The 21,269-nt window shown below is 47.5% G+C and overlaps 1 protein-coding gene across 2 annotated transcripts in view; it reads right to left on the bottom strand.

Annotated features, from left to right (window-relative positions):
* TDO2 (tryptophan 2,3-dioxygenase) overlaps window positions 1–21,269 on the bottom strand; it is a 186,914-nt gene that overhangs the window by 124,014 nt on the left and 41,631 nt on the right. For both annotated transcript variants that reach the window (XM_078676978.1, XM_078676977.1), the window contains exon 4: window positions 4,159–4,229. In XM_078676978.1, coding sequence (XP_078533104.1) covers window positions 4,159–4,229 — 71 coding nt within the window. The remainder of the gene's footprint in view (window positions 1–4,158; window positions 4,230–21,269) is intronic.

Here is a 21,269-nt window from a genome sequence, read left to right as displayed (position 1 = left end):
TGCTGCTAACATTTTATTTTTGCTGTGGTTGAGTTCATTCTTCTGGTGGCTTCCTGGGACCTTCTGGGTTTTTGAATAGGTACTGTTAACAGTAAGTGCATCCAAATTGTCTGCAGGGCTTGTTCGTGGTTGCTTACTGATGGTCCTAGTGTTTGACCCTCCCTGGTCTGCTTGAGGCTAGGGTTGTGATTTCTGTCTTGCTATGGGCATCCGTTGATGGATGTGGATATTGCCACCAGGCTAGGAGGGCTGGGTGTGGGCCTTCTCACAAATGAACCTTCCTGCTCATGGGGTCGGTGTGTGTCTGGTTCACTGTGCAGAAAAAAAATGGTTGGAGCCACTTGCATGTCCCCCTTTTCCTAAGGTGTTGGCTATGCTTGGGATTTCCACTGTTGCCCTAGCTGACTTGAAGGACACTGTTTTGTTTCTATGTTTTGTTGCTCTTGCTTGGGTTTTGTGTGTTCCAGTTTCCATGGTGTTCTTAATTGGGGCCATGTGGTACTGTTATGGTGCTTGTTCTGCACTTCACTGACTCCCTGCTTAGTTTGGGGCTGACATTAATGTGTTGGTCTTGACAGAACTGCGGGCATGTTTTGATTTACATGGATGCCCCTTCCAGGACCCTGGGGTGGGGTGGAAAGGTGCTGGGTGTGGGATTCACACTTTTGTCATGGTTTTCTGTATTTGACGGGATGTCTAGTTCTGTTGCAGAACTTGGTCTTGTCTGCTTTGTGTACATTGCTTGGTGGCCCAGTGATGATGGGACAGCGATTTCCAACTTCCTGTTTCCGGTTATGGTCCTTTTGCCCCTGTTACATGTTATATTTGGTGTGGTAGTTTAGGGTGGCTGACAATGTGCCTGGCAGACTGCTGGGTCTGCCAATTGGTTGCAATTCTAGGTATGCCATTCTCCACCTTTTACTTAATTTTTAAGTATAGTGGGACTTGTAAGCTGTTCTTTTACCTGTGTATGCTGCTTTCCTTTTTCATGGGCCGAGGTATTTGCTTCCCAGTCAATCCGGTGGTGTTTTTTACTCTTCGCATTCTTCTTTATCTTTGGTGACTTCCTGCATTTTTTGCCTCATTTGGCCCACAGGCTATTGTTTGTTGGGCGAGCCCTGTTTCTCTGGATGGGGTTTTCCCTTTCAGCTTGACCTTTCTGTCCCATTTCCAAAGGAGTGTTGTTTGGTTTTGGACTTCTACTTGTGCTTCCTGCTATTGGTTTGGCCTAGGGAATGTGCTTGTGGGTCCTATTAAGAGGACTTTCTGTATGACAGCCAGTCTCTCTCTGTTAGACTTGGGGCTTGATGCTTTTAGGCTGCTTCTCTATTGTTTGCCATGAGTTTGGTCTTGGATTGGCTCTGCCCATTCGACTGCTAGGGATTTGGTTTTGCATTCTTGAGTGGATTTTTGGCCTGACCCTACATATTTGTTTGGAGTGCATGGGATTTTGCGGGTAGTCTGCCCTGCCCTTGTTTGGGGAACACTGGCTTATTCTCGCCTCTTGCTTTGCCACCCTTCTTTTCCTGCACATGCTTTATGTGTTATGGGGTATCCTGTTCCTCCTTGCTCCTGCAGCATCCTCCTCCTTTTTGTGTTGGGGTCTTCTGCTGGATGTGTGAGTGCATGAGCTGAACTTGTTAATGGCTGAAACTATTCAGATCACTGCTACAGATTCTCTGAACGTCCCTTGTGGTGGCTGTGCAGCAGTGTCAAAAGGCATACATTTTTGCATAGTGTCTATGTCTCTCAACATCAGGAATGTCTATGAGGCATGCTGAGTCTTGGCCTTTGTGTGGGGTGTGATTTCCCTGGTCTCTTCTTAGGGATTTTCCGTTGATGTGCCTAACCCATTGAGATACATCTTCTCCTATGGGTTAGGCACTGTGTCGCTGCCTTGCACGTGACAATTATCCCTGCTTCTGGCTTTCATCTTTGGTATGTGTTTAATACCTACCTTGTTTGGTCTAGTTTTGTGACCCGTTCCGGGTGTGCTGCTGTGAATGTTTCTTTCTCTCTTCAGCTGTCCTCCCCCCCCAGGTGCTTGGGATTGGGTTTTTTTGGGGGGGCATAGTCTTCAGTCCTGGGCTGCCTCATGATCTTCTTGTTCAGCACTCCTAGCCCTAAGCCCCTGCTTTGGGGTGCAGGTGTTATTGACGGTCTCTCCCTTCCCTTGTTTTTGCTTGGGCCGAGGTGTGCATGTCCTTGTGGTGTGCTTGCTGCTATGGGGTTTGTTGGCTGGGATTTCCTTGAGTGACAGCTGTCTTTGGCTTCCTTGACTCTCCTGTAGCCTCATGGCTGTGAACTATTCTGGGCGTCCTATCTTCATAGGTTCCTAATGATCTGTACACACTGGTTCTGCCTACTGTGGTTTGGACTTCTCGTGTTGGTTACTTTGTTTAAAAGTCGACTCAGGCGGGCTGTGGTAGAGATGGCCCTTCATAAAACTCAATTCTTTCTTTTAGGTATACAGTGAGGGTGTCTCCATCTAGGAGTGATACACCTCATGATGTAAGGACAGGTATGAGGAAACCAAATGGAAGTTATGAAATCACCTGTAAGTAAACCAATGAAATAATGTATTCCCAATCCCAGTACCAGGTCTGCTATTAAGCACTAAAGGCAGAAACGTAGGTACAGCATACACCAAGGGTGCTCCATTTTCATCTGACTTTGTTTTATTTTACGCTTGAGTGATATTTGTGTATTTGTTTGGTCAGAAACATTTTACATAGCACTTTATGGTACATTATAGCATTTTGGCTTTAGATTGTTAATTGAAGAGGCTTGAGAAGCTGTTGACTAATGATGATTGAAAAAAAAAATGACTACACCATATATTTTAATTACAAATTAAATATATATCCCAGCTGTATTTTCCTTCATGGGGTGCAACTCTGTATGTTGTCAAGGCTACAGTGACTGCGATCAGAAATATCAGATTTAGAGACTAGTGAAAAAGAGGGAGCCCGTCAGAATTGCAGGCCGAGGCTGTGAATTGGTCCATCAATGATAGCTGGAGCATGCGTTGTCAAGCAATTCTTGTAATAAATGTCCGACCTTTTGTGTTGGTTATCCGTCCTGCTCCCCGCTACTATGTACCCACTGCATGTTAGGCACTTAAGTGAAGGCAAATGTTGGATCGAGATTGCAAGTGTTTGGGTGGATGTGTGAGGAAATTATGTTTGGTGGGGGGAACATCGGCGGACGGTGAAGCTTTGTTTGTTGATATTAAATAAACTCACAAGGGCCTCCTACTGACATCTGTACATGACCTTTGCCTGGATTGAGGGGGAAAGGCTGATTTGCAATTGCGTTTTACATGCATACTGCTTCACAGCAGCACTCGGCACCCCCACACCCACTAACCACACATGCAACCTCAGCATCATCCTCAACTCCCTGCTCTCGATGAACTGCCAAATCAATGCCTTAACAACCTCCTGCTTCCACACACTCCACCTGCTGAAACCACATCTCCAGTCATCTAGGAGACCTCCACTGGCTTCCGGACAACAAAAAAATCACCTTCAAGCTCCTCACACCCACCTACAAAGCCCTGCACAACTCTGGACCTGAATACCTCAACTACCGCCTCCCCTCCGACAGACCGACCAGACACCTCTGCTCCACCCATCTGGCCTTGTCCACTAGCTCACAGATCCAAAAAACATAGGCTGGGGGAAGATCCTTCTCCTACCTCACTGTTAGGAGTTGGAACTCCCTACCTCCACACCTCAGGCAATCACTGTCACTACCTCAGTTCAGGAAGGACACCAAGACCTGGCTCTTCGACTAAGCTACCAATCATTCCCCCCAACACCTTGAGACCCTTACGTGTGAGGAGTCGCACATTATAAGAACCCTGATTAAGTGGCCATTATTTTTTCACTGTGTGAATGAAAAAGATAAAGGATCAGGCAAAAGGGAGGGCATAGCACCGATGCCCTTAACAACCTGCAGCTGCAAAGTATTAAAATGGAATTACCTGCTAAATTGAGCCTGCCTTTTAATCTACTTTCAGATAAATCCTTCAGTGATAATGAATGAGAACATACCTTGGCCAAAGTTTTAGCATAAACAGGTTTAAGGTGTGATCCAGTGGCCACAAACCAATAAAGATTACAACATGCACATGTGTGCTTGCACTTTACTCACATGTCCATTTTGGAATATCTCCCGGACTGAGTCCAATTCCCACAGTATCTGCTTGAACCATAATTCGTATGCTGCAACAATATAATAGTTTAATTGTGAGTTAAACATAAAAACATACAACATTTAGCATTTGCCATGAATCTGCTGAAATTCATAGAAATTCACTGCAGTAATTTATTTCTGACATGAACGCGCTAATACAGTATATAACAGTGTATAATATATAGTATAATAGTGATTTTTTTATGGGCTCAACTCATAAACTGTAGTTTGTATTCCATAAGTAGCAGTACTATATGCAACTGCCTCCCCTATCTTCTCTGTGCAGAAATCTTTACCATGGTGGCAGAGATTTCCACTTACATAATCCACACATGTAAGTGCATTACTTTGTAGCAAATATGGGCAGGATTGGAGGGAATGGTGGGAAAGCAGTTAATATTTGCTCAAAATTTTGTGGGGGTTGTGGACATTTAATTATGATTTTGGGAGGGAAAAGTTAATACAACACACACCCCCAACAAAACAATAAGACTGTTGCAATGCCAACATACACTTCCAAAGTGACTGTACTCCAGCCTTGGAGTAATTCAAACACAACACATGGCCAATGACTGGTACTACTGCAAAAGAGTTTCATGGAAAACAATGAAGGCAGGGAATTAAACTATTACCCCATAGACAATATTGTTAACTTAATGTCACCACTGTGTAGTTATATTATACTTTGGACCTAAGGTCCGATTACGACTTTGGCAGTACGAGTGATGGACTGCTATTGAGGCAGTCTGGAGTACGCCACCAAGCAGGTGGCATCCACATTATGAGTTAACCACTGGGCTGGTAGTGTTGCGGCAGCTTAACCACAGCAGCGGCATGCTTTGGCCTGAAAGCCTGCAGTATATGCCACAGCTGTGGCACCGCCATTTGCTCATAGGTGCACTGTGGACCAGGCACCATGTCGTGCATGGCAGACAGTGCATGCACGACAGTGCAAGAAGAGGGGGGTACAACATGTGCCCTATGCACACCAATGGGCTACAATGCCCTGTGTCCCATTTGGGGCCCTTCCCTGCCTTTCCGCTGACTTTTTTCATGGTGGGGTCCCTGCTATAAAAAGGTCCGCGGTAAAGCAGGTCATTATCTGCACGGTGGTGTCGGCATCAGCACCGACACCAGAGACTGCTACTTTCCCCATCGCTGCCCCATTGGGATCCAGGATACTACATTTTTGGCAGTCTTGTGTTAGGCTTGTGGTGGTTCAACTGCGAACCTTGTAATCGGGTTGTCAGAGCGCCGAGGAGGCTGCACTTTTGGGACCACTGTACTCGTACTCAGGCCTCTAGTTACCATAGGGAAAGCATTTTTAGTTTGCTAATAATTTGGGCGGCATTTGACAAATCTTTACAAAACTTTCTTAAAAACAATTGATTCACCTAAGTTTCCTGCCTGAAAGTTTTGTGGTGATCCATCAAGAGTCTAACAAAAGAAGGGGGGCCCCAAAACACAATTTCCCCCATGTACTTTCCATGGATATTTTTGAACATTACTGAAGCCCAAATTGCTGAACTGAATTGTACCAAATGCTCAGAGAAATAGTTCTTTACTCTGAAAGTATGCGTCATTTGGTGTGATCCGTTCAGTAGTTCTTGAAAAAGTAAGGTTAAAAATGTATGTATATTTGACTCCACTGTAACTCAAACTACGTGATCTGATTAGCTCGCCCAACCTGTAGAAAAGTCGCAGCCATCGTTTTCAGACTCAGTCCTGAGTACTTGGACAATAAATGTATAAGGGGGAAGGGTAGGGGTATCCTCCCACCTTGGGCCTTGTGGGGGTCCCTGGGATCAAAGTAAAACTTGTGGAATCACCCAGATGCCCAGATAGGACCCCATGAAAATTACGGGGTTACAGCGGATTCATGATGTCATGAAATAAAAGGAGAGACCGAGGCTTTGGGGCATAGCCCAGCCATGGGGATTAACCACCCATGGGGGATAGCGTGCATTGCCTTGCCACAGGTCAATATCCATACACTTGGTTGGTATAATAAGGTATGGTTATAATCTATTACTTTACATTACAAAAAACATGGAAATTCACCGACAAAATCAAGGGTTAGCGTGACCTTATTCATAGGTATGGCAATAATATCTTACTGTGCATAAAAACCTTACAAATTCACTGAAAAAACAAATGTTAAAGTAACATTATATTTAGGTGAAAATGTCACTTAAAACTAAATGTTTTAAACTAAAAATAACACTGAAATTCACCAGTTTACTGCATCTCTCATGATATGTTGTATGACCTCACAAATAACATCACTGATGATCTCTGAAATGACAGAATTGATGGCAAAATTGTGCATCGTGGTTTCTTTTTTTATTGTGTTGATAGTGACCAAGTGGGAAAGGTATGGTGCAGCATCCAGAGAGGCTGACTTCGGAGCGCGGGCTCACAGTTCGATCCCCGGCGGTAGCTCAGCTCAGCATCATGTAACTCACTCAAGCTCCCCGATGCCCCCGAGCACTTTGAAACCTTAAGGGGTGATATGTTCGCGCTTTACAAATATGGGCTATTATTATTATCATTGGGCCCCCTCCAAGGGCTTGTTATGCCCTGGGGACCACCACCTCCCCAGTGCTCATGTTAAAAATAAACAGGGGGCCTTCTGGAACCCCCCAGGGACCAACATATCCCCAGGCCAATCAATAAATAAATAGCTCCCTGGGGACCATCACCTCCCCAGGGCAGTTATTCTTTTTAAAGGAAGAACTGAGCCATGCGTCCCCCTTCCAGGCCAAAAACAGTCCCTGGGACCACCATCTTCCGGGGTTTGCCCATGCAGAGCAAAAGAGGGGTGGGGCATGCAGCCCCCGTCCTGGAGCCATGTATGGGCCTGAGGACCGCCACCCTCCCTGGACGATTCCTGTTATGTCTGGGGGTGCCCACCCCTGGGACATAACTGTTTGCTATTGCTTGGCAAGAGCTGACAGCTCCCACCAAGCAAAAGCAAAAACTCCACTTCTAACAAGTGGGAGTCATCACAGTGCTCAGAGCCACTCACACACCCACTTGCTCATAGACACAGCCACTCACACTGCCACTCACTTACCCATATACCTACTGACTTAGCCACGCACTCACTCATACTGGCACTCACTCACCTACACAGCTACTCCCACTCCCACTTATTCACCCATGCAGCCACGGACACATCCAGTCACTCTTCCATACAGCCTCTCCAAAAAGCATACAAGCACTCACATATCTACTCATTCCCCCCCAAGACCACTCATACAGTCACTATCCAATACAGCCACTTATACACACATGCTCAGTTAACTAAACATCAACTCAAACTGCCACTAACTCACCCATATAGCCACTTACACACGCAGTCACTCACACAGCCAGCCACATAACCAGACAGCCACTCATACATCCACTTACCGACCCACATAGCCACTCACACAGCCATTCACTCTCCCATACAGCTACTCACACAGCTACTCACACACCCCCTTTGTCACCCGAACAGCTACTCACACAACCATTGACAAACAGATAAACATAGTCTCACAGCCACTCACATAATATATGTTAGAAAAAGTATCACTCATTAGTAGTACACAAATGTAACTTTTGTGGTACCTTAATATATATGTCTAACACTCAGAAACGTTTAAAATGATCACTAGTATTATTTCACTCATAAAAATCTATTGTAGGAGGCCCCATTCCCTTGTATGAGGGGGTGGAGAGATGCAAGTCTACACCTATGTGTAAACGTCCACTCTGAAATGAATGAATACAGATTTGTAAATATACACGTCTTTTTTATCAATGTGAATGTGGTCTTAGAACCACCAAATAGAGAACAAATGTACTTAATTATAGGCAGCATACAATTCATGCTGTTCACTGATAGTTTTCTACAGATTTCGAGAGTTATATAAAAGAGAAGGGACCTATTGTGTGAAAAGATACGTTTTACATTGTGTACGTCAAATAGGGAGAGATAGATGGAACGAAGAAGGGAAAGTAGGATCCAGGCTTTGGCAGTCAGGTAGCAAAAAGATCGACACTCTAATCTTGCATGTTTGATATGCAGAAAGCATAGGAGGTTGGACTAATGAAGTGCAGAGTCAATTAAACAGATGCTATTTCTCATTTGGTATCCAGTGGAAAAACTGTATTCAAATGGGAATAGCACAATTTTTTTAAGACAAGAGCAAGGTGTACATCCAAATGGATGATTTGAAGACTTTGAAAAATTGGGAGTATTAGTTGTGAAGTGGTGATTTTGGGAGTATTAGTTGTGAGGTGGTGAATTCCTATTTGAAGTAACAATCACAGTCCTTCTTGGGGTGAACCCTTAAAGTCACTGAATTAATTTGGACTCAACCTTTTGTAGCTGTGGCAAATAGCAGACAGGCTTAACTTAAAAGCAATGTGTCAAGTACTTATGCAGTACCCAAGTCAAAGTAAGCTTTATTTGGTTTTTTGATTAAAACCATACAAGCAGCAAGAAGAAAAAATACATACATGTATAAATGACTCAACATATCATTACAAAGTAAAGACGAACCAACTATTAAAACAGACTAAGATCAAATTAACAGTTCAGGTGAAAGAAAAAGGGTACATGTACAACCAAGAAAAGGGTAGGGGGTTAGTATCACAAGATTCTTGAATTCCCGTTTCACCAGAAATGGTGATTCCATGTCATTTGCCTTAGGGACGAATGGAGCCGGGGGCCGGGATAGAAATCGTACAAGTCCCAGATGCAAATGAGGCCATCTCCCTCTTTGGACTGGGAAGATCGCAAATAGGGGACAATGTTCGTATTCTTGAATTTAAATAAGATCACGTCGCCCGGGATGTCTTTGGGTGACGTACCCAGCCACCCCACCCTCCTGACACTCAAGATGCCGCCATCCAAGTCAGGTGGAAGTGGTCTGTTTTGTTTTAGCCAGGAAATGGCTTTGTTGAGCAGGTCCCGGTTGGTTTCAAATTTGCCCTGACTGAGTACAGGGACCCCAGAAAGAACAGCCACGTAAGGGGCGGCTTCTGGAGGTAAGTTAATCCGCGTCCTGCTTTCAAGTGCAGTCCTGCGGGCTCTATGGGGTACAGGTGCAGAGTTATGAGTGGTATTATTTGATATGGACATGAGGGGTACAAGGGTTTGGGCTTTTGTGCGTGTCGTAGGCTTGAGCTTTTCAATGTTACTATGGGGAAAAGAATGATTAATGGATGTAGCTGTTGTTTCAGTTGGGGTATATTTCCTTGATATTGTGTTTTCAATACTGGTCAGCCTGTCTCCTAGATTGTTGATTTTTGTAACCAGGGGTGAAAGTAGAGTTGATAACAGTTGCTCGATGTGGGCCAGTAGGGTCAAATGAAGAGGTGAAACTGAGTCAGGTATTCTGTTCAGAGTCTCGATCGGGAGTGATATAGGATGGTTGGAGGGAGTTAGTGAGGGGGTAGTACCCAATTTACCGGCATTAGAAAGGATCTCAGTGTCATTGACGTTTTTCTCATCAAATTCTCTACCCATTTTGCCGGGGGTAGATAGGTCCTGGGCATAGTTCGTACCACACAGGGCATTCAGCTCCTCCCAGATGGTCATGGTGTGAGGGAATCGGAGTCGCAGCAACAACAATATTACAGTTTCGGATCACAGATGCTATGATAACAAAATAGCTCAGTACCTCCACCTTCTTCGTAGCCAAGAGGGGTGGCCCGTCCCGGCCTCCTTGTGCCTCTGAGGGTCACAGAGGGCCCGCCCTTGTCCCGGGCTTCTCCCGGCGTCACCCGCGCGCGTCCCGCGACGCGGAGGGAGCAACTCCAACTAAGTAGTGCCTCCGGGCGCGATGTGGGCGGGAAGTAGGAAGTCCTCGCAAAGCTCGCTGGGAGCTGTAGTCCCCCGGCCGCGGTGATCTGGAATGCGGCGGTGGGGTGACCTACAGCGTTAGCCCCCCAGGAGCGTCCTGCCACAAGGTAAGTGTCCGCACCTTTGCCCCGCCGGAAAATGCCCCCCGCTCCACCGAGGGAGCAACTCCAACTAAGTAGCGCCTCCGGGCGCGATGTGGGCGGGAAGTAGGAAGTCCTCGCAAAGCTCGCTGGGAGCTGTAGTCCCCCGGCCGCGGTGATCTGGAATGCGGCGGCGGGGTGACCTACAGCGTTAGCCCCCCAGGAGCGTACTGCCACAAGGTAAGTGTCCGCACCTTTGCCCCGCCGGAAAATGCCCCCCCAGTACCCAAACAATAATAAAGTTGAAACAGAACACAATAAAAATCCAAAACCAATTTAGAAAAATATTTTAATGAATCAAATGACCATTAAGGAAAAAACAGAATTATGAATTTTCACATTTTGAATATGAAAATAGCTCCAAAAAGTGTTAAGCGCAAACCACTGTCATCTGGTTCCACTTAACTGGTGTCTAGGCGCAAGTAAAGTATAAATGCGATGGAGCGTGGGTTAAATACAGAAATCAGGTAAGACCCACTCAGAAGTTTTGCCTCCAGACTTAGCCTCTGAAGTATTAGTCAAAAATCCTCAGCAGGGCAGGCAGCAGGCTGTAGCCAAAGAAGGCTTGATGCCATTGGATATCCGCTGTACAGGGCCTCAGTGAAGCTGTTGAATTTAGGCGTGAGGGCTCAGAGTGGGAGAAATTCGAATTTTGTGCCCAGAGAAGATTCTTCACCATCCAGGTACTTTTCATGCCTTCAGCCTGTGAGGATTTCCACCTTTGAACTCAGTCACTTTTTTGAAGCTTGGATTCTTCCAGCGGGGGAAATCTGCAGGTTGTAGCTGATGAGGGCTACATGTAGAAGGGTACCTTCTCTGCGAGGTCCAACTGAATTGGATTTGCTGCTGTTGGAAAGCTCCAATCATGAGCAACCTGAATCTTTAGTCCAGCAGCAACACACCTTTGTCAGATCAGCTTGACAGGATGGTCCCAGTACTCTGGAGGTCTTTAAAGCCAATACGATGCTAAGTCTCAGGTCTCAAGAAAAGTTAGGAAGAGTACACAGCACTTCAGAGTCAAGACTCACTCAATGGTCAAACACAAATTCAAAGCATCACCCTGGTACACAGAATCTTTAAAATCCGATAAACTAGCTAGCAGGAAAGCTGAACGTAAATGGAGAGTATCAAAGAGCACAGAGGATAGACAGGCTTATAAACGTATTCACAAACGCTATCTAGGAAAGATCAAATTAGCCCAGAAAAACTATATTATCAATAGAATTGCCGAGGCTGTTAATTCACACAAGGAACTTTACAGGATTTTAAAATAATTCACTAATCCCTCTTCCTGCCAACCCAACAGCCCATCCACACAAGAATGGGTAGAAACACTATCTACCTTTTTGAGGAAAAGATTGATAGTATCCATAACACCTTCCTCAATCAGAGTGTTGAACAACAACATTCTGGGCCAGACATCACCCACACACACCCCACAGCACATCTAGAAGAGTTTGTTGAACTTACTCAAGAAGAAGTTAGCACTGCACTCCTCAAAATTAAGTCCAGTTCTCCCTTCGACCCTGTTTCGCTCCATACTCTGTCAATGCTGGCCCCAGCGCTCCTCAAAAGTCTTACTGACATTTTTAGCATGTCCTTAACTCAAGCAACGGTCCCTATTAATTGGAAAGAAACCAGGGCCAAGCCAATCTTAAAAAACCGTCAGCCAATCCCAATGAGCCCAGCAATTATTGGCCCATCTCCCTACTTCCCTTTTTTGGACAGGTACTTAACTCTCTTGTCAACAAACAGCTAACAACCTATTTGGAAAGCCATGCGCTGGTGGACCCTTTTCAGTCAGGCTTTAGGGCTGGCTACAGCACTGAAACATCTCTGGTTGAGGTAGCTGACAATATAAGAATTGCCCAGGACCTTGGACAATCACCCTTACTTGTCCTGTTAGACTTGTCAGCCGCCTTCGACACCATCACCCCCAGTATTTTAGAACAACAACTGTGGGAGATGGGTATCAGAGGAACAGCCCAAGCAGGCTCAGAAGCTACTTAAAAGACTGAGCAACCATTGTACAACTGGGCACCCTGGATTCTCGTAGCCGGATGGTAGACAAGGGAGTCCCCAGGGATCAATACTTAGTCCCATGCTTTTCAATCTTTCTGTGGCACCCCTGTCCAAGGTGATCAGATTATATGGGTTTGACGTATTGTCATACGCAGATGACACCCAGCTACTAATCACCCTTTGTCCCAACCCAACTGATACCAGAATTAGACTAACAAACTGTATCAATCATATTAACCTCTTGATGCAAACTAACTATCTGCAGCTCAATGCCAGGAAGACCAAGATCATATTATTTGGCAAGGCTCATCAACACTGGTCTAGCGACTAGTGGCCCCAAAACCTTGGCCCTGGTCCTTCTCCTAAACCCATGGTATGCAACCTTGGAGTAAAAATGTACGACATACTATCCATGAAAGACCAGGTAAGCCAAATAGTGAGCACCTGTTATGGTCTGATGAGGAGCCTATGTAAGATCTTCCAATGGATTCCATTAGAGTCAAGAAAACCTCTTGTGCAAGGCTTAATCATCAGTTGTCTTGACTATGGCAATGCTCTGATGGCCTCAAATAATGAAGAGCTTGTCACCAGACTCCAGGTTTTGCAGAACACAGTTGCCAGGCTAGTATGAAACCTTCCACCTTGGTCTCCGTCGGCGCCAAGTCTGAAAACTCTCCACTGGTTCCCAATCAGGAAACAGATCCTTTTTAAGATTAGCTGCCTGGTACAGAAGTCCTTGAATGGAAATGGGCTATGCTACCTGGCCCAAAAACAAAGCTGGTATCTCCCCCACAGGAACATCTGGTGTGGAACTAAACATCTTCTCCCTCCACTCACGATGCGTACCGCCAGGCACAGTGGCTGATCATTTTCCCATCTAGCCCCCGCTTTTGGAACAAACTCCAATTGCAGCTTCACTGAATCTCAGATCATAAACAGTTATGAAAAAAGCTTAAAACCTGTCTATTCTGACCATCCACCCGCCCCCTTTTTTTCAGCTGTTTTATCTTTGCATTCACCAGTATTCGATACAGTGCTTTGAGACCCCTCCAGGTGATATGTAAACTTAATAAAACTCTATGACTATGACACTCCAGCAGAGGCCAGCACAAGAGTTTAGGGTCGGTCCAGTTAAAACTGGTCAGCTGGAAGGTTGCAGATAAGGCCTCTTGTAGCGTGTTGTGTTCCTGTAGCTTGACTATGGGGTCTACCTTATGACACTTTTCAAAGACTTATCGCCAATTTATCGGCACTTTAGCGCTGCAAAAGTGGCAATAGATTTATCGCCCTATTCTCAAGCTGGTGCAAACTGCAGATATCGCCAGTTTTCCAGCGATAGCTGCCGCAAAAAACATTGCCACGGATGAGAGTGACAACTAACGCTAATGATATGCAGAGTAGGCGTTCCTGTGCAAAAACACACGAAAACACCTCTTTGCGACATTCTCTTTTTTTTTTTTAAAGACTACATCCTCCAGGGGTGGTGGCATCAGCGGTCTAAACCTACCATCCTCAAGGGGTCTCCCAGATTCGCGACGGCTCTACAGTAACTGTTATGCGGTTGAGTGGGCACGTGTCTCTTCATTCCCCCCCAATTCCAATGAACTCCGCTTCAAGCCTCGGTTAGGTGTATCACGTGTGTGCCAGACACTCAATATATTTGCCCACGGTTTCGCCGGGGGTTTATGTCATTTTGTGACCCTATCCTCCTGGATCAAAGCTTTTTCCTCTGCCCTGGCCCAGCAGGCACATCCTGTTCCTAGTCCACGATTAAGGGGTTCATCGTTGCCTTCCATCTGAGCGCAATTTTCCGTTTAGCAAGGAGGAAAGCCAGGTCTATAAACCTATGACCCAGTCTTTTAGGTTTGGGTCTCGGGAAGAGACCCAACAGGCACATCTCAGGTGTGCATGCCAGTGTCCGGGCCAAAACTGCATTTACCATCTCTACAGTTTTGGTCCAGTATGTTTCGAGTCCCGGACAAGCCCACATCATGTAGTCGAAATCCACGTCTAGTTTGGAGCACCTTGCACAGGCGTGAACTGCTGTACCGTACACCACGTTCAGTCTATGAGGGGTAAGGTAGGCTCTATGGAGCACATTTAATTGTATGAATTTAAAGGCTGGATTCCTAGATGCTTTTTGTGGGCTTCCCAGAACCTTCTTCCACTCCCTCTCATTTAGTTGCCTAGTCAGCATGCCATCCCATCTTTCTTGCAGTCGGGGCAATGGTCAATGGGTCATTTCAGTTAAGGCCAGATATAGCCATTTTAACAGATGTCCCGCCATGCCCAAAGTCACCATCGCGTGGAGGGCTGCATGTGTGGGGGGTTCATTTGTGGCAATTCCCCACAGCTCCCCCCCGTATCTTATGGTAATTCAGAAACTGTCCTGGTTGTAAGTCATGGTAGTCTAGAAACTCAGTTAAGGGCAGCAGTTTGCCATCCCGATAGCAATCCCTGATTGAGAACACGCCTGCCTCCTCCCAACCCTGTAACTGCTGCAGCGTGAGACAGGGGCCCATTCCAGCCTGTGGTAGTCCTTTAAGTGGTAAACTTGGCGTGTAAAGCAGTACATTGCTAGTTCTCGCCCGGCATCTATCCCAACACGTTACCGCCACTGCAAGTAGTATCCCCATGTGTTTGATCTTCTGGCAAGGGTTTAGCATGCTGGGTATCAAAGCCCCTAATACCACACTAGCTGGAACAGACAAAGTTTCCAGTCCTCCTCCAGTGAGCCATCTGGCCATCCACTGAAGCTGTGCTGCTAGGTAGTAGGCTTCAAAATCAGGGGCGCTCAGCACGCCACCGGCAAGCGGCAGTCGCAGTGTCTGTAGAGATACTCTATGACGTCCCCCATCCCAAATCAAGTCCCCCAATAATGTGTCCAGAGTCTTAAACCAACTTCACAGGATCACCACCGGCAGGTGTACAAAAAAACTACAAAAGTCTGGGCAACATCACCATCTCAGACAACGCACTCTGGCCATCACCGGCAACTTGAGCGAACGCCAGAAGGAGACATTTGCCCGTAGTGCTCTCAGGTGCCTCCGAGGTTCCCCTCGAACATGACTACCTGACGGTGATAAACCCGTACACCCAGGTATCTCAAAGAGCTTGGAGCCCATTCCACATCTGGTGGGAAGTTCAGCGGCTAGTCAAGTGCAGGGCTTAATGGGAACACACATGGTTTTCCCCCGTTGACTCACAGTCCTGAGATCTCAGCGAACTCTGCTATGACGTGCATCACTATTGGAATCCCATTTGATCCACTGCATAGGTAGACAAGTATGACATCCGCATATAGCAAAAATATATAGTCAGTCCCGTCCACAGTCAGGCCCAGGTGTTCACCCTCCTGCTGGAGCCGTTCCACTAGGGGTTCCATCGACAAGGCAAAAAGCAACAGACATAGGGGGCATCGCTGGCATATCCCTCTGTTAACTGGATAAGGTGCAGACACTGTGCTACCCGTACGTACTCTCGCTCTGGGACTCTCATATAAGAGGCGGACCAACTCCAGCCAGCCGTCTCCCAGTCCCATCTTCCCCATTACTGCCATTAAAAAATCCCATCTAAAGGAGTCAAAGGCCTTTTCCAGATCCACTGCTATTACTACGGCTTCGGGGTACCCCATCAGGTTTCTGTGGAACATAACATTATATAATATCCACAAATTATTAGAGGTGGAGCGTGAGGGAATAAAGCCACTCTGGTCAGTGTGGACCAATCTCTGCATCTGCGGCAACAGTCCAGATGCCAGGGCTTTGCTCAAAACCTGAAAATCAAGGTTTAGCATAGACAATGGGCAGAATTCCGTCACCACGGCCAACTCCTTCTTCGTTTTTGGTAGAGGGATCACTAGAGCCTCCCTCACAGATGGGGGTCATTGTTTTTCCCCTAGTGCCACTGCATACATCTGTTCCATTCTTGGGGCCAATAAGTTCACAAAGGCGAGGTAGAATTCAGCCGGTAGGCCATCTGGCCCTGGCGTTTTCCACCGCGCCATTTCTTTAATAGCTGTTCTGATTTCCGCGGCCCTCACCGGGAGTGCCAGAGAATCCCGGTCATCTTGTTCTAGTCCCTGCAGACTCAACCCCTCCAGACAGTCCATCTATCTATCTTCTGGTATGTCTCCCGGTTACCCGTATAAGTGCTCATAGTAGTCCCGGAACAAGTCGTTAATACCCCTCGGGGAGCAATGCACGCATCCCCTGCTTCAAGCACACTCGTAATTGGAGCTCCCCTGCTCTCTGGGCTAATCAGCCAGGTCAATAGCCTCCCCCCACATACGTCCACTCCCGGTATGTCCAGCAGTCTAATGTTCCTAGCCTATCCCATGTGGAGTTAAAGATACTCTTCACTTCTGTGAGTCTGCCCTGAACGTCAGCCCCTCCCTCGATTTCTCTGTCCAGTGTCAGGATCTGGGCTTCCAGGGCTGAAATTCCCAGGTGATCTCCCTTCTGGCTCCCACCACCTGCTCCAGACATTTTCCCCGGATCATCACTTTAAATGCATCCCATTCCACTATGAGGGAGCAAGCAATCCCCTGGTTGTTCTTGAAATAAGCTCTAAAGCTATTGTCTTCTAGGAGAGTGGGATCTAGGCGCCACAACAGAATGGGTGCCCTCTCAGGAGTAGGGGCAAATCACAAGAGCAGGGGGCTGTGGGAGTATATGGATCTCCCCAGATATTCAGCATTGGTTAACATCGGTGCTATTCTATTGAACATGTCCAGCCTAGTGTGCAGGTCATAGAGGGGGGAGTAGTAGGAATAATCTCTTTTCTGCATATTCTGCACTCTCCAGACATCCATCAGTTCCCACCCAGCAATCCAGCTCCTTAATCACTTGGCCATTGTGGAGGCTACCGTTCCCCTCAAAGGCAGAGTAGATCTGTCCCATCCCAAGTCACATACACAATTAAAATCACCTCCCAGAATCAAGTCCTCTACTACAAACCCAGAGAGTTGCCCAGAGAACTGCTCTAAAAAGGAAAGCTGATCACGATTTGGAACATAAACAGTCCACAATGTTACCTCCTTGCCCTTCAATTTACCCTGAACCACTAAAACTCTCCGTTCTGTATCGATTATGTTCCAGGACACCCGGAAGGGAACCGCAAGTCTAACCCACACAAGCGCCCCCCGTGCAAAGGCCGAATAGATTGTCTCAAATAACTGCCCCCTCCATCTGCGTTGTAGCCTGGCCAACTCCATCTCCTTGAGATGGGTCTCCTGCATCATCACTATGTGGGCTCCCCTATGTCGTACGCGGTTGAGGATGCTGTAGTGCTTGGATGGAGAGCCCATTTCCCAAACGTTCCAAGTTAGGAGTTTAAATTACTCCGTGAAGCTAGAGACACCATCCATCCTTCAGCAGTGACACCCCTCTCCCCACCCCCACCCAAAGACCATTGCCAACCCCGTGGAATAAAACATCAAACTCCAACAGTAAAACTGCAAAACCTAGGAGCGGTCTGACAACGGTCAGCTGCCCAAACCTGTAAGAGAACTTCATGTCGATCAGTACTCCGCCTTCAGTTCCGGTGGCAGTGCACTCTTGTGGGGGGTGGAAGGAAAGTAAAAGTTTGTTACATGGTGGAATGCCCATCAGGTCCCATCAATCGCATAGGGGGTCCCCCAACGCAGCTCCTTGTTGCAGTCCCTTTTTAGTGTCCATGTGCTGAATCCATCAAGCGACGACGTCAGCAATACGTTGGGCGAGTCTCGGCAGACCAGCATCACTTCCGGAGTGGTCTTCCGAGTTAGATGACTGGTTCACTGGGTCTGAAGAGGAGTCGCCACCCCAATCTTGGGCTGCAGGTGACAGCAGCTGTGTCACCACTTTCAGAGCCTCTTCCCATTCCCGCTGCGTCTGAGACACCTTGGCTTACGCAGTGCTTTCGGTTTCTTGGGGCGGCGTGGTCTGGTCCTAGCCCCTCGCGTCTCACCTTTTGTGCTCTGTGTAGGTCTGGACAGCGGGCCCCCTTCCCGTATGCCTTCAGCCACGTCCATGTGTCTTCTGGTGTTGCACAGAAGTGCGTGGCATTGTCCACTACGATTCTGAGCCTCGCCAGAAGCATTAAGGAGTACTGCAGTCCTGCCTCGCATAGCGCCTTTTTCACTGCCACGAAGGAGGCCCTCTGTGCTTGCAATTTAGCGATAAAGTATGCATACATGGAAACATTACTATTGTCCATAGGTTATGGGCCATGGGATGTGGACTGCTGTAATGAAGCAGCTTGGCAACCACCGGCCTGGGAGGTCTGCCCGGTGCTGGCAGTCTTCCTGGCACCCTATGGGCCCTCTCCAAGGCAAAAAATCGGGATAGTGCACCTGTTGGCATCACCTCAATTAGCCACTTTTCAAGAAACGACAGCATGTCCACCCCTTCCGCTGCCTCCGGGATCCCCACAAATCGAACATTCCTGCCTTCAGCATCTTCTGCCCTCCGTTCCAGCTCCATCACCCTAGACGTGAGTTTATCAAGCCTTGTCGCCTCCTGCTTATGCTCCGGGACTAAGTCTTACAAGGTGTTTTCTGTGTTTTTACCTCTGTCCGCCAGTTTGTGTTGTTCAGCCTGCTGGAGCCCCAACCCCACCGACACTGCTCCAATATCTTGTTGCAGCACCGTTCTAGTGTCAGAGATCACCTTCAAGATCTTGTCCAGGTATAAATGTAATGAAAGGTCCTTATTCGTTGTGTCTCCAACTTCCTGACCACTGGTCTTGGGGGAAGGATCCCTCGTGTTGGGCACTGCGTTCCCATGTCTCGTCTTCTGCTGCTTCAGGTCGCCAGCCTCTCGCCCGGGCATCTTCACCGTTAACACAAGGTGACGGCCTCTTAGATTATGGGCGTTATTTGGTCTGCCTAGGTTCCCCGGACTCCGTGGTATTCTTCCGCCTCAGTATCCATCCAATGACTCTAGCCTGTAGGAGAGTCACAGGGTCCTACAGAGCTGTCGCCCATTTTCTTGGTCGCTGCCAACACAATCCGGGCCTCAGCAAACCAGAGCCAACAGTGTCCTATGCCAAAGGAGTAGGGTGAATGCAACCAGACTGGTCTAAATGTAAACTGTGCCGCATTATCCCCGAGTGCTCATGCCGTCCCAAAGGCCGCATTGTCCTTCTGGCGTCTGCCCCCGGTTATCCTGCACCACAACTGTGCCTCTCTGGGCGTTGTCGCATATGCGCCCGCACCTCTGGGCCTGCTTCGTTGCTTGCCACCCTCTTTGCACCCGACCGCCTGGCACTGCGTGGTCTAGCTTCCTTCCGCCCGCCGCAGCATCTCAGCTTTAAACAAAGGTGGGCCACCGCTCACCGCCGGGCTTCTGCGACGTAGCTGGTGCGGGCCTGGTTTCGTCATTTCAGGCCCCCCGCCCAGGGGATATCTCCATCGCTGTCTGTTTTCTCGCAGCTCCCCTCCTTGTCTCCCTTCCGACTAGGGTCGCAGTGTCCACGCCCAGGGCACCTCAAGCGCAGCCCGGCCTCAAACGCTCGATCGGGCCGGGCCCCACCGCAGGTCCAGCCCCGCCTCTACCAGGCTTCGTCCCGGCAAATTGTCCTCTGCTCCGCTACGGCCCCAAGCTCCGGCCGTGGCTCAGATGGGTGTTGGCAAGCATCTTCCCCCATTATCCACACTTTGCCAGAAGCGGGGGTCCCACCACACAATTTGGGTAGGATATCTACGGGACCAGGACGGAGCTTTACTGTCAAGCGTCCGCCATGATTGTGGGCCTAACCCACTTTGCGACATTCTCAATGACCAGCCAGATCTGCGATGCGATCCAAAAACAGGGGTAAGGCTCGTTAGCAGCAGGGATTCAACACCTGCCTTTTACTGGTGTTATTGTTATCAGACCACAGGGGCAACCCTAGAACAGGAGCCAGGGGCTATAATAGCTATTAACCAAACAATGGCTCTTGAGCTATACTCACACACTATACAGTTAGGTACCCACAGAATTAAATCACAAGAAAAAGAAGAAGATAAGTAGAAGGCCTGATATAAACATGATATCATAAATAACCATGTACATGATATAAATAATTTTAATGAAAAACAAAGGGCGCTAAAACAGTTACACTCATACTATACAGAAAACAACACATAACATGTAAGAAATCAAAAACAATGGCACAGGAAAATATATATACAGCATAAACACAGAATACAATCAAACAATAGTGTCCTCTGGAATTTAGGCCATGTTGGAAGCATCAACAGCGGTTCAACCCAAAGTTGTTTCAATGGTCATCATCAGGACATTAAGCTACAGGAGTGAAAAGCGACAACTTAGCAAAGTTTTCTGTATATTAGAAACTCATAAACTAGATGTAGAATCATCAATGGAAGGCATCAGCAAATGATGCCAATAGAACAATGTTCAGCAGGGAAAAGACCTCGTAGCAACATCGGAGTACTCGTAAATGAATTATTGAAACGGAGCTCCGTGTGCGATATCCATCATGCAGGCGAACAGCAATCCCGGTTAAAGTTAAACAGAGCATCAGCATCACAAAATGGATGCTGCTGCCACAGACACAAGTCGTCCCTCCTGCTGCTGGACGAAACTCCGGCAGGGGAGGCCTGGACAATAGGTTTCCTGTTCAGGGAGGTGCTGGCATCTCCCCAGACAAGCTCTTAGTGTATTGGGGCAGGGAGGTTCTGCATTCATTGAATGCTTTCCAGACACTGCCTGGGGCACGCAAGGTGCTCCATGCATTTCCCAGTTCAAACCGGTTACCCCAGTTCTGGTGCGAAACTGGACAAAGGGGAAGGGGTGTAACCACCCCCTCCCCAGGTCCACCCATAGGAGGGACCTTAGAGTTAGTCTAACCCCTAAACTTACTATAAGTATAGAACCACAGTCCCTAGAACTTTAGATTACCCTGGACAAAACTCTGCAACATATATTCTGGACCTTCGCCATTCCATTTCGACTGGAAGACGGAAGAAATCTCCCTTGTGGTCAAGGAGTGACCACCCTGTTCAAACAGGCACAAACAGAATCTTTGCCGGTCTGCATTTTCAAGGCTCCGCAAGACCCTGA

This window comes from Lissotriton helveticus, chromosome 2_1, assembly GCF_964261635.1.
Source record: "Lissotriton helveticus chromosome 2_1, aLisHel1.1, whole genome shotgun sequence".
In the NCBI taxonomy this organism is placed as follows: Eukaryota; Metazoa; Chordata; class Amphibia; order Caudata; family Salamandridae; genus Lissotriton; species Lissotriton helveticus.
The sequence above is the reverse complement of the archived record's forward strand: the minus strand, read 5'-3'. Positions and strand labels throughout refer to the sequence as shown.